We start from the raw sequence: 14,821 nt of genomic DNA on the forward strand, positions 1-14,821 counted from the left end.
TAACAAAGTTCCACAGGTGTTTCGGTTTAGAAATCGAATTCTCATAAACGGAACTGGCGTACTCTTTTTGATCACGTATAATTAAGCTCTTAACATCTTTTCGCAGTGAATCGAAGGTAGCTTTGTCCTCTGACTTGTTACTACGTTTGTATTTTCAATGGTAAACGGTTTTTCGCTTAATGGCGGCGATTAATTCTTTAGAATACCAAAATGGATAATTGGATACCTTTTTTGGCCTCACCTTCGGTATATGGGTTGCCATAGCTTGCTGAACGTGTTCAGTTAGAAATTTGACGCATTTGTTGATGTCACGTGATAGGTATAATGAAGACCAGTGTGTCGAACGTAGTTCGTTATAAAGACTGACGTAGTCACCTCGCTTGTAGTCAAAAGCTGGGCCAGTAGTTAAAGAATCGTTGTAAGAGGGGTTACCGTGATAAGAAATCAGTAACGGTGGATGAGCCTGATCAACCTTCACTAGTGGATCATGACTAAAGAGTTATTTATTAGGACTAAGTCCAAGATGTTACCATAAGAATTCTGGACTTGGTTTATTTCAAGAAAAAAATTGCTGTCCGCGCACAAGTCAAGTACAGCTTGTGCTTTTCGACGGAAGTTGGGGTTACAGTTGCTCGTAGAGTGTATGGACCAATTGACACCAGGAACATTGAAGTCGCCAAGTAGAATAATGTCATCAGTTACCGTGGATAGATTGTTAGATAGTTCAGTAATGTTTGAAACTAGTGTTTCGGGCCGAAGTTTTTGGGTAAGATATAAATTACCAATTATAAGCGAGGGGTCGTCTGTTTTAATCTGTACAAATACGCTCTCATCAACGACTTCAAGGTCAGGGCGACGTACTGTAGTAGGAGTTTTTAGCAATATTTACTTTTGATTTTAGGTATTGAAAAAATTAAAAGTCGACTTGTTTGTTAATTTAAAAACTTTCTCAAAATCAAACTTTTTAAATTAAACCGCGGTTCATTTAATGAAATTGAAATGCATTTAAGTTCGCTGAAACGTCCCTTGGTCGACACGAGTGTTAATGAGAAAGTTCGAAACAAATGCAATTAATTTATTGGAATAAACGAGGCTTTAATATGGTCCACTATGAAGATAAAGGTATTAGAATCGTTGAAAAACACTGTAGCAGTTGCGAGAGCGCTTAAAGGAAAACAAAGAAGCTCAAAGAGTGGTTTCCCAAACTTCCAAAAAACACAATCCTCCAATGAACCAAGAAAAAAAGATCAATCAACATCTTAGATTTTAGCACAAAGAAAAAGAAAAATGCGCATGAAAATAGTTTAACAAAACCTAGCATGGCAGAAAAACAAGACTTAGGTGATATATTTAAAGGCAGATAATTGCCTGTGGTTTGTGATAATCATAATGTCCATACTTATTGCAAGTTAAAAAATTTCCTTAAATACTATCTTTTTGATTTCAAAATTGTTTTAAAACAATTTGAAACAACCTCGGTTATAAAATAAAATATTTTAGTTCCTAATATTTTATTAGACTGCTATACGTAATTTTATAGTGTAACAATTTAAACTTAATTTGTTTAATACTTTGTAATAATGTATGTAAATATTACATTGCGATATTGATCATGAGATCAGAGGAATTACACTTGTCCGTTGTAACATTTATGAAAAAAACCCAACGTATTTTAAATTTTCAAATTGCTGGATTAAGTAGATCTTACGAAAAAGAGAACACAAATGATAATAATACCGCGAGCTAATGTTTTCTAGTCAAGATCTAAAAAGAAAAAGTGTAAATCTAGTAATCTATCTATGGGACCGTCAAAAGTAACGTTCTTCATAGTCAAAAGTTTTAATTTTCAGAAACAAGATTTTATTAAAAATAAATAAGAATGACACGCAATTGAAATTGCAATTCATATTATTATTACAATAATAATAATGGAAAGATAAATATCGACAAAATTGAGATCGTAATATATATTTATTTATATTTGATAAGTAAACGCCTATTATTTGGTAATAGATCACCACTCAACGTATAATATATTATAGTTAAGTATAATATATTAAATTATATTATACATATTATATATATTATATTTATACTTTGCAAAATAAAATTCCCCGGGTTGATTCCTATAAAACTAAACTAAATTTTAAATTACATTTATGATTTACCCTATCTTAAAATGTTATTCATATAATAATATATAGTATAGAATAATAAATTATAATATATATATACTTAATTTGTATCGTATAATTCCCAAGGTTGATTTCTGTTAAAACTAAACTAAATTTAATTTACATACTAAAATCCCGAGCTACGATTGTTTTTGGAAAGCTTCCAGAAAGAGGTAAATTTACCAATTAAAAAGTGAACAGGGTGCGAGATTTAGAACCTTGTACTTACAGGTCTTGTACCCGTGGGCTTCACCACACGAAGTACAAAGCTGCTCAGTAACAGTACATGACTTTTGTGTGTGCCCCAAAAGGCAACACTTAAAACACCGTGGTACAAAAAAGTATTCCTTCAACGGACACAGTCCAATCGACGTTCATTTTTTTAAGATAAATCAGGGTCTTAAAGAGTTCCGGGGAACACTCAAAAACCCAGTTTTTGGTATAATTTCGGCCCTGAAGGCAAAACTTCGCCTCCAAGTCCGAATCTTCGTAGGGCAAATCATTTTGATTAAAAATGAGGGAACTGACGTCCGCCTTCGCAATGGTACCATCGACCCCAAAGATAATTATCTTGGGTTTAGCTAAAACAGGGTGGCTAGTCCTGACTGTTTTTGTTAATTTCTTTGATTTAACAATGGCAGCCTGCAGTTTGGTGGCATCCTCCGCCGTAGGGCAGCGGACCACCAAACCAGTACGTCCCGGTCTAATAGACTGGACAGCGATCTTATGCTTCCAAGGCACAATTTCAGTGCATAAAGACTGTTTCAAGTCAGCAGTGGAGGTTTTTGTATCCGTAGATTTTACTAGGATAACATGGTCATTTGGTAGCAAGCGGGGCTGAGGAGCTCTAGGCTTCACAGCAACAGAAGGAGTAGTACCACCGGGGCCCGTGGGAGGGGCCCCTTTACGTTGAGCAACTTCGGCATAGCGAGGTTGTTTTGACAACAATTTGTCCACAAAGGACTCTTTCTCAGCAATTTGAGCAGAGAGGCGTGCAATAGTGCACTCCTGACCTGCTATTACGTCAGTCAGAGCGTGAAAAGTGGCACGCATCTCACGACGGAAGTCGAAAGTGATGCGGCCATCACGTTGTTCAAGGAGCAATTCGAAGGATTCACGGAGAACCTTCAACCTATCGAAGTTTGATTGCTCCGATGGAGCAGGTGCAGAATCTACGTCAAGCGCAGTAGGGTTTGACCCGGAGGTCGATGGGTTTTGATTTAAAGATTCCATGGTTGAGAAGCGAAAAATTCATCCGCCCCGCTCTTCACCCACCATGGAGCCCAACAAGGGGATCTAGCCACGCTAGATCAGAGCTACGGGACGGATATACCCGACTAACAGTAAAGTAGCCGGAGCCTAGTTGATCTTGTCCTGAAGGACAGCCGGTTGATTGATATCGGCCAATACCAACCACCTGTCTACCCCGGATTCAGAGGCCAAAGCAGTGTATTGTCGCGGGACCGTTGAGCGACCGCAACTGCATCCCTCGACTCAACCACCAGGACCCCCCTAACCCAGGCTACAGGACGCCACCCACGGCCAACAGGCAGGACTAGTTTTACACCGGACCATAGTCGAGGTCCGCAACCTCAAACGGAGGAGGTCACATTCGGTCGGTTGCCTCGACGATGAACTGTCTGGTATGGGAAGCCCTGTTCAGCATAGCGCGCCGCGTCAACGACAACCTTAAGCCCCCCACACACAAGGCGTGACCATTAGGGGATCAGGTCGCATTTAGTCTCAGGCTCGAGGAACACATCAGACAACTGGCTTTCAAAGACCCACCAGCAGTATAAGCTTAGCCCGAGCCCACTCAAGCCCCCTCACCACGGCAAGGAACGGAATTTCGACGAATCGCTTGGCCCATATAGTGCCGCTTGTAAGAACCTTGGGGTTGGCCGCTGTAGCGCGAGAGATCAAAGTTGGCCGTGTTTAAAGATACATTATGAACGAAACAATACCGGAGTCAATCTGCTAGAATCTGGAATGTCTTGTAATATATTTGTAACAGATGCAGCAAAGTACGCGACGAATTAAAAAAAAACGATAAATAACACTAATAATGTATTTCCGTTATTGTTATTTAAATTTAATATACTAAAAATTGACCCATGTCATCGCATTCAAATTTGCATGGTTTCTACTATTCAAAGCGGACTGTCGAATGGCGTAGCAATTTCCGGGTAGGCGTTATAGAAGATCAGCCAAAATTCATTTATCCGTTTTCCCGCTTCTTATAGTTGGAACGTGGAGTACGTTTAAATGATCTTTCACAACGCCTACCCCGGAAATTGTTACGCCATTCGACAGACCGCTTTGAATAGTATAAACCATGCAATTTTGAAAGCGATGACATGTGCCATGTTTTAGTAAATTAAAATTAAAGTTTACATATTAACCGTTTTTCCACTTCATATAGTTGGAACGTGGGGTACGTTTAAATTAATTATTACTGATCTTCTATACCAACTACCCCAGATATTACGCCATTCGACAGGCTGATTTGAATAGTATAAACCATATAAATTTGAAATCGATGACATGTGTCAATTTTAGTAAATTAAATTTAAAAACAATAATGGAAATACTTCATTAATGTTGTTTATCGTTTATTATTAATTCGTCGCGTACCCTGCTGCATCTGTTACAAATATATTTCGAGACATTCCAGATTCTGGCCGATTGACTCCGGTCCTAAAACCACTGCGGAACCATTTTCAAATTTGGGTAATTATTATATTTACGTTAAAGGTAAATTCGAAATACCCCCGATTTTAAACTTTTATTGTGTGACATTTTACTAAAATCCTCAAAAACAGGTAAAAGGCTTTTAAAATCTTATTTAATTTTTTCAATGATTTCCTGACCAAGGCCTAGTTTGAATATCCTTCCTAAAAAACATTGATCTATGGACAATAATAAGAAAGGAAATAATGTCTTTAATTAACATACACTGGTAGGATTGCACTTTACCTAACTCCCCCATAAAACACTTGGTTCCGACTAATTAGACCATGGGGAGTTCAAAACAAATACTAAAAAAATTATATGCCCGCCGCAAGTATTTTTTAAACTCTGTATATAATTCCCGTAACTCCGAAGCGTGACAGCGTCTACTGACATCGGCAATTCGCTCAGGACTGGTGGCGGAAACTAAATGGCTAGACGAAATGTGTAAACCTTACTAAATAAACTAAAGTATAAACTGCATTTACTGAACAACAAAATACAAAGAAGTAACTAAGTATAAATTACAATATTTTGGAAAAGGTGCCATTGTTGTGGCAGGAACTAACTAAAACAATGTGATTTTAAATCTATTAAACTAAAAATAATCCAAGAACTACAATTATGCACTTTAAAATTAAAATATACACCTAGAAAATCCCCCCAAAAATATACACTTGAAAGAAGGTGGCTGACCTTTTTGATTATATGAAAAAACCTCAACATTGTGGGAGATTTTATTCTTATGATATTCATTCGGGGCTTCTTAAATATTTAGATGGTTCAAAAAGATATTTTGGTCCTTGAATTGAGAAGGCCTAATCTTAGTTAAATTTCCATTTTAAACCTTAGTTAAATTTCCATTTTAAACCTTGGTTAAATTTCAATTTTAAACCTTAGTTAAATTTCAATTTTAAACCTTAGTTAAATTTCAATTTTAAACCTTAGTTAAATTTCAATTTTAAACCTTAGTTAAATTTCAATTTTAAACCTTAGTTAAATTTAAAATTTAAACCTTAGTTTAATTTCAAATTTAAACCTTAGTTAAATTTCAAATTTAAACCTTAGTTAAATTTCAATTTTAAACCTTAGTTAAATTTCAAATTTAAACCTTAGTTAAATTTCAATTTTAAACCTTAGTTAAATTTCAATTTTAAACCTTAGTTAAATTTCAATTTTAAACCTTAGTTAAATTTCAATTTTAAAACCTTCGTTAAATTTCAATTTAAAAACCTTAGTTAAATTTCAATTTTAAACCTTAGTTAAATTCCAATTGGGAAACCTTAGTTAAATTTCATTTTAGAATTATTTTTGCTTTCCAGGGGTCTGAGACCTTCAATTTCTAGAGTTGTCTTAAATTACACTCGTATATACTTGTACTTCTGATATAATATCGACTTTTCAGAGGTTTAAATTAATTCATTTCATATTGCTTTTTAGTTCCTGCCCCAAAAAATGGCACCTTTTCAAAAATATTTTATTTATAATTAGTTCCTTCTTTTCATTTGGTTGTTCAGTAAATGCATTTATTATACTTTAGTATATTTAGTACAGTTTAACCATTTCATGTAGCCATTTAGTATGGCACGCCAAACCGGACAAAATTCTCAATTGGTTGTTACTAGACTCAATCTAGCGCCAACATAGTCAAGACGGTCGCGTCGACATACTCGAGCGTATCCATTATATTGATGGAGGTAGTCGTTTCGGCAAATTGACGATGTCAGTAGTCGCTTCGCCGGAGTTAAGGGAAATACGTACAGTTTTGAAATTTTCAATTTATTTTAAAAATACTTGCGGCGGGCAGATAATTTTTTTAGTATTTGTTTTTGTATCTCCCCATGGTCTAATTAGTCGGAATCAAGTGTTTTTAGGGGAGTTAGGTAAAGGGCAATCCTACCCAAACACTTTTTAAAAATATTTATAATTATTAACACAGGATTAAAAAAGCACAAAAACGTAAATAATTGCTTAAAAAATTAAAACAACTAAAACAGATGGCGCGATTGTTCCAGTAAAAAAAAAACAGGAAAAATATTTAAAATTTGCGAGCGAAAGTAGTTGCGTTTTCCAAATTTAATTTTAAATTACACTCGGAAACATGGTCCATCAAATAGTAAAATTATTTTAGTAGGGTGGTTATAGCAGAAGAAATATTGACGTTTGAAATGGGACCCCAAATTCCCGCGGCGACAATATTTAAAATTAATTTTCTCGAAATTGACAAGGTCAAAGTTATTGAAATTAACCCCAATTATACTACTATAAATGATCTATCAATTGAAACATTATTTTTAGTGGGGGCGGCTATAGCAGAGGCAATATTAACGATACAATACTACCACAATCGACGTACTGACATTTGAAAATTCCACAGTTTCAATTAAAATAAATTCAATTGAATTAAAGTTAATGATTTTTGAATTTTAGTTTTTATAAGTAATTTTTTAATTAAGTTTATAAACTTAAATAATAAAAAATAATTTAGAACCCCAAATTTTTAATCATACGACCATTTAATTTAAAATTGCCACCACTTAAATATCACTAATACGTTTTCCGAAACATAATTTAGTAATATATTTTAAATTGTATTAAAATCAAATATTGACGTTGCATAATTTTGAATGGTGGTAATTGTAAATGAATTTGAACTAATCATAGAAATATTACTAAAATTAGAAAAACAGAATGTGAGTTTTAGTGATTTCAAGATTCCTAATTACGCCTCTGCCCCCGATTTAAACTATTATTGTTTGATATTATTAGAACATTCGCATAAACATTTAAAATACTTGTAAAATCTTATTTGAATAATTTCCTAACCAAGGAATAGTTTGAAGATCCTAAATCCTTTTATTCACCCAATTCTTCGCACAGTGATAATTCAACCAAAAATTACACAAAGCGAGAGCGATTTTTTTAAAAATGTTAACAGCTAGGCACTCATTAAGCCATTCTAAAATGTATTTAAATTTATCAAAATGTAACGACTGGTGCCTTTCTCAATTTTAAATTGAACGCGAAAGCTCAATTATTAATCATATGTTTTCCTTTATTTAAAATATTTGGTTTCCCTTATTTGCCCCCAAATTTCCAAGGTATTTTCACTGCTTCCTCTGTTGTTAGTAAACAATATTTAATTTAATTCATCAATTTCAGAAGGGGTGACCACCGAATCCATTTCGTGATTGGTAATCTTGGAATTTTATTTGGCTTATTCCTTAATAGCCACGTTTCTAATCCTGCCAGTCGAAGCAGCGAGACAGATTCCTCAACCAAAAGAGACTTTGCGCAGAACGTAATCGTGAAACTCGCAAAATGAGCAGCCGAGAAGGGAAGAAACACAAGTGCACTGAATGCATCTATGCCACGAACCATGAGGGACATTTTATTGTTCACAAAAGAAAACATACCGGCGATAAACCTTTACAATGTGACCAATGTAATTACGCGTCTGCACGAAAAATCGCTTTGATTACCCACAAAAGAACTCACACGGGCGAAAAACCATTTCAATGTGACCAATGTAATTTCTCGTGTGCACGAAGTTCCGGTTTGATTACCCACAAAAGAACTCACACGGGCGAAAAACCTTTTCATTGTGATCAGTGTAATTACACGTCTGCACAAAAAAATTATTTGATTATGCACAAACGAACTCACACGGGTGAAAAGCCGTTTCAATGTGACCAGTGCAATTACGCGTCTGCACGAAAAAGCGTTTTGATAGTGCACAAAAAAACTCACACAGGTGAAAAACCATTTCAATGTGACCAGTGTAATTACGCGTCTGCTCAAAAAAATTATTTGATTATGCACAAACGAACTCACACGGGTGAAAAGCCGTTTCAATGTGATCAGTGTAATTACGCGTCTGCACGAAAGAGCAATTTGATATTTCACAAAAAAACTCACACAGGTGAAAAACCATTTCAATGTGACCAGTGTAATTACGCGTGTGCGCAAAAAAACAGTTTGATTATCCACCAAAGAACTCACACGGGCGAAAAACCGTTTCAATGTGACCAGTGTAATTACGCATCAGCGCGTAAAACCGGTTTGATTATCCACAAAAGAACGCACACGGGTGAAAAACCATTTCAATGTGAACAGTGTAGTTACACGACTGCATTCCAGCACTGTTTGATTATCCACAAAAGAACGCACACGGGTGCAAAACCATTTCAATGTGACCAGTGTAGTTACGCGTCTGTAGTAAAACCCCGTTTGATTATCCACAAAAGAACCCACACGGGCGAAAAACCATTTCGATGTGACCAGTGTAGTTACGCGTCTGTACGAAAATATTATTTGATTACCCACAAAAGAACTCACACGGGCGAAAAACCATTTCAATGTGACCAGTGTAATTACGCGTCTGCACGAAAACCCGATTTGATTATCCATAAAAAAACTCACACAGGCGAAAAACCATTTCAATGTGACCAGTGTAATTATGGTTCTGCACAAAAAACCAAATTGATTTACCACAAAAGAACCCACACGGGTGTAAAACCATTTCAATGTGACCAGTGTAATTACGCGTCTGCGCATAAAAACGATTTGATTATCCACAAAAGAACCCACAAGGGCGAAAAACCATTTCAATGCGACCAGTGTATTTACGCGTCTGCATTGAAGAATAATTTGATTAGACATCAACTAACTCACACGAGAGAGAAACCATCTGGCAGTCCTAAGCGCCAATACAGGGCCAGACACCTTAGAAATTTAATTCGCGAAAAAGAGCGTCAACCTCAGAGGCCAAGGCCACACAGGTGCCCAGTTTGCGACCAGAACTTCACCACGAAAAGAAACCTCCAAGCTCACCTTCGATTTAATGGCCATCCCGCAAATCAAAGTGGTGCTTCGACGGGTCACGAACCTGATCCAGGACACCGAACACCATCACGACCACGGCTGATTGAGAACCTTTGTCGTCAATGGGGAGTTCGTTCTTGCTCGGTGCAGCTTCGACGCGTGACAAATGAACAAATTCAATCTTGCACCGAAATCCCAGACTCAGCCCACGTCGTACAACCCGAAGTTCCCCACCCTGACCTGAACCCAACCGCGACCCTACCCGTTAAGAGGGAAGTGGTCCTTGGCACTGAAAGACGCTCAGTCGATGTCAGCGCCATCAAAAAAGAGCCCCTTTATGACTTCATGGAGTTGGTTGGTGTTCCGTCGGTCGTCAAATTAGAAGAGTTGGGAGGTTGGCCAATTGGTGATAACAACCAGGGTGTCTCAATGAACGCGAACACTCTTGTCAAGATCGAATGCGGCTCTGAAGAACAAATCTTCTGAATTTTAGAACCAAACTTACTAAACATGCGTTTTTTTGTCAATTTAATCTCATCTTATTTGTTCCCAACTAATTTGGACGTGTTGTCTTTTTCAGACATCGTTCATAAATTCAACGAGACTGCTTGCTTTTTTTACCAATATAGTCAGTTTAATTTTGATCCATATGAAAGTGTTTTTTCTCAGAGCAGTCCTCGTAGCACTCAATTCCTGTTTTAGAAGACGACATTTTGAAGGTGGTTACGAAGAAATAAATCTCCTTATATAGAATGATATCTCCTAATTCAAAAGGAAAACTCCCAATTTAGAACGGAACCTAATTTGAACCAAATCCACCAATTTAGAACGACACCTAATTTGAACCAAATCCACCAATTTAGAACGACACCTAATTTGAACCAAATCCACCAATTTAGAACGACACCTAATTTGAACCAAATCCACCAATTTAGAACGACACCTAATTTCAAACCAAATCTCCCAATTTAGAACGACACCTAATTTCAAACCAAATCTCCCAATTTAGAACGACACCTAATTTCAAACCAAATCTCCCAATTTAGAACGACACCTAATTTCAAACCAAATCTCCCAATTTAGAACGACACCTAATTTCAAACCAAATCTCCCAATTTAGAACGACACCTAATTTCAAACCAAATCTCCCAATTTAGAACGACACCTAATTTCAAACCAAATCTCCCAATTTAGAACGACACCTAATTTCAAACCAAATCTCCCAATTTAGAACGACACCTAATTTCAAACCAAATCTCCCAATTTAGAACGACACCTAATTTCAAACCAAATCTCCCAATTTAGAACGACACCTAATTTCAAACCAAATCTCCCAATTTAGAACGACACCTAATTTCAAACCAAATCTCCCAATTTAGAACGACACCTAATTTCAAATCAAATCTCCCAATTTAGAACGACACCTTATTTCAAACCAAATCTCCCAATTTAGAACGACACCTAATTTCAAACCAAATCCACCAATTTAGAACGACACTTAATTTAAAACCAAATCTCCCAATTTAGAACGACACCTAATTTCAAACCAAATCCACCAATTTAGAACGACACCTAATTTCAAACCAAATCTCCCAATTTAGAACGACACCTAATTTCAAACCAAATCTCCCAATTTAGGACGACACCTAATTTCAAACCAAATCTCCCAATTTAGAACGACACCTAATTTCAAACCAAATCTCCCAATTTAGAACGACACCTAATTTCAAACCAAATCTCCCAATTTAGAACGACACCTAATTTCAAACCAAATCTCCCAATTTAGAACGACACCTAATTTCAAACCAAATCTCCCAATTTAGAACGACACCTAATTTCAAACCAAATCTCCCAATTTAGAACGACACCTAATTTCAAACCAAATCTCCCAATTTAGAACGACACCTAATTTCAAACCAAATCTCCCAATTTAGAACGACACCTAATTTCAAACCAAATCTCCCAATTTAGAACGACACCTAATTTCAAACCAAATCTCCCAATTTAGAACGACACCTAATTTCAAACCAAATCTCCCAATTTAGAACGACACCTAATTTCAAATCAAATCTCCCAATTTAGAACGACACCTTATTTCAAACCAAATCTCCCAATTTAGAACGACACCTAATTTCAAACCAAATCCACCAATTTAGAACGACACTTAATTTAAAACCAAATCTCCCAATTTAGAACGACACCTAATTTCAAACCAAATCCACCAATTTAGAACGACACCTAATTTCAAACCAAATCTCCCAATTTAGAACGACACCTAATTTCAAACCAAATCTCCCAATTTAGGACGACACCTAATTTCAAACCAAATCTCCCAATTTAGAACGACACCTAATTTCAAACCAAATCTCCCAATTTAGAACGACACCTAATTTCAAACCAAATCTCCCAATTTAGAACGACACCTAATTTCAAACCAAATCTCCCAATTTAGAACGACACCTAATTTCAAACCAAATCTCCCAATTTAGAACGACACCTAATTTCAAACCAAATCTCCCAATTTAGAACGACACCTAATTTCAAACCAAATCTCCCAATTTAGAACGACACCTAATTTCAAACCAAATCTCCCAATTTAGAACGACACCTAATTTCAAACCAAATCTCCCAATTTAGAACGACACCTAATTTCAAACCAAATCTCCCAATTTAGAACGACACCTAATTTCAAACCAAATCTCCCAATTTAGAACGACACCTAATTTCAAACCAAATCTCCCAATTTAGAACGACACCTAATTTCAAACCAAATCTCCCAATTTAGAACGACACCTAATTTCAAACCAAATCCCCCATTTAGAACGACACCTAATTTCAAACCAAATCTCCCAATTTAGAACGACACCTAATTTCAAACCAAATCTCCCAATTTAGAACGACACCTAATTTCAAACCAAATCTCCCAATTTAGAACGACACCTAATTTCAAACCAAATCTCCCAATTTAGAACGACACCTAATTTCAAACCAAATCTCCCAATTTAGAACGACACCTAATTTCAAACCAAATCTCCCAATTTAGAACGACACCTAATTTCAAACCAAATCTCCCAATTTAGAACGACACCTAATTTCAAACCAAATCTCCCAATTTAGAACGACACCTAATTTCAAACCAAATCTCCCAATTTAGAACGACACCTAATTTCAAACCAAATCTCCCAATTTAGAACGACACCTAATTTCAAACCAAATCTCCCAATTTAGAACGACACCTAATTTCAAACCAAATCTCCCAATTTAGAACGACACCTAATTTCAAACCAAATCTCCCAATTTAGAACGACACCTAATTTCAAACCAAATCTCCCAATTTAGAACGACACCTAATTTCAAACCAAATCTCACAATTTAGAACGACACCTAATTTCAAACCAAATCTCCCAATTTAGAACGACACCTAATTTCAAACCAAATCTCCCAATTTAGAACGACACCTAATTTCAAACCAAATCTCCCAATTTAGAACGACACCTAATTTCAAACCAAATCTCCCAATTTAGAACGACACTTAATTTAAAACCAAATCTCCCAATTTAGAACGACACCTAATTTCAAACCAAATCTCCCAATTTAGAACGACACCTAATTTCAAACCAAATCTCCCAATTTAGAACGACACCTAATTTCAAACCAAATCTCCCAATTTAGAACGACACCTAATTTCAAACCAAATCTCCCAATTTAGAACGACACCTAATTTCAAACCAAATCTCCCAATTTAGAACGACACCTAATTTCAAACCAAATCTCCCAATTTAGAACGACACCTAATTTCAAACCAAATCTCCCAATTTAGAACACCTAATTTCAAACCAAATCTCCCAATTTAGAACGACAACTAATTTCAAACCAAATCTCCCAATTAAGAACGAATCTTTCGAAAGATGTTGTTTTTATCTTTCCTCTCATTTTCATAATCTTTGTTATTTGTTCTAAGATGTATTTTGTATTCTTAATCTTTTTCATAAATTGTTTGCTTTTCTTAGCAAAATGTTTAAACAAAAAAAATTGTTTTCCTTCAGCTTTTTCCTCAAATAACTTAATTCTGGGCAGACGGAATTTGTAATGACACTACCGCTTTAACAAGATCCTTTGCCGCAACACTATTTAGAAGACTGACATAGTTCGAAAAGCATTAGCAAGTTCGTAAACCGAAATTTTTGTAAAAATTATTGCATTTTTTTTAAATTCAATTTTAGCCAATCCCACAACACCCTGAAAATGTGGGTTCATCAATCACATCTAAAACGCGTATAGATCCCAAATTTAGAAAATATTCCCTCTACAGACGAAGCGAGTGCTTAAATTAGTCAATATTTTGTACGATTCAACGATTATTTCATTTGTTGCCCAGTTAAAAGTTAGTTTTATTAATCCAGGGTTATATAACTTTTAGGAGGTTGGATAACGACGCTATACCAGTAATAGACACTCGAGTTCCTCAACTAGGTAACCTGATTGAAGGAAGGGGATTTTACCTTGATTTGTCAATAGCGCCTTTTATAGCGGATAAGTTGAAGCTCGTGAATAAATAAGAATACTATTAATTATGAAAATAATGAAATAAAATATATTTTCATTTTAACTTAAATTATGTAATCAGCAAAATTTATTTAAGTGTCGATGACTGTTATTTTTGTTGAAGATGATCTGCAAAGCAGATGGAAACTGTTTAAGACTAAGGCTTAGGCCTTTTTAATAAAATCAACCTCATATATGCAAATTGACCGAAGTTTTTATCCTTTTCTCTAAATTTAATTTTTTTTTATTAACTAGCATTAATATTACACTTTTTCATCGGCCTTGACTGGTAAAAAAGATCAAAATCGCAGAATCGCTAGATTTGTTAATCGTTTTAGGTATTGCCGTGTCCTTCAAATCGATTTTTACTTGATTATCATGATGGCTTTTTGGCAATGACGGCTGATTTTGGTTTTTAAGAATTTCTTTTTGTACGTCGCACTCAAGATTAGCTGTGGAGTCCGACTTGAAAAACCTATGGATTGTACCTTTCTGACTTGTCGCTTTTTAGTCCCCGATTCAAAATTTACCAATAGAAACTTATTACT

At 35.6% G+C, this 14,821-nt stretch overlaps 1 protein-coding gene across 5 annotated transcripts; it reads left to right on the top strand.

Moving 5' to 3' along the window:
- Nucleotides 1-4,852: 4,852 nt before the first annotated feature.
- On the top strand, nucleotides 4,853-14,361 carry LOC149935064 (uncharacterized). Of its 5 annotated transcripts, none has more exons than XR_016482345.1 (4): nucleotides 4,853-4,904; nucleotides 8,067-10,447; nucleotides 13,775-14,072; nucleotides 14,149-14,361. XR_016482345.1 is itself a non-coding variant. In XM_090181375.1 (2 exons), the coding sequence occupies exon 2, from the start codon at nucleotides 8,226-8,228 to the stop codon at nucleotides 10,212-10,214; it is 1,989 nt and encodes a 662-aa protein (XP_090037501.1). In that variant the 5' UTR covers nucleotides 4,853-4,904; nucleotides 8,067-8,225; the 3' UTR covers nucleotides 10,215-10,592. The 5 variants fall into 5 exon arrangements, 1 of the variants encoding a protein (XP_090037501.1); XR_016482344.1 differs by having other exon boundaries at nucleotides 13,775-13,894; nucleotides 13,952-14,361; XR_016482346.1 differs by having other exon boundaries at nucleotides 13,775-13,894.
- The last annotated feature ends 460 nt before the right edge of the window (nucleotides 14,362-14,821 follow it).

The sequence above is a fragment of the Leiobunum rupestre genome, chromosome 7, assembly GCF_980474605.1.
Source record: "Leiobunum rupestre chromosome 7, qqLeiRupe1.1.hap1, whole genome shotgun sequence".
NCBI classification, from domain to species: Eukaryota; Metazoa; Arthropoda; class Arachnida; order Opiliones; family Sclerosomatidae; genus Leiobunum; species Leiobunum rupestre.

Excerpts from the sequence above, each read along its gene's own strand:
- LOC149935064 (XM_090181375.1), top strand. The coding sequence starts at position 8,226 with ATGAGCAGCCGAGAAGGGAAGAAACACAAGTGCACTGAATGCATCTAT.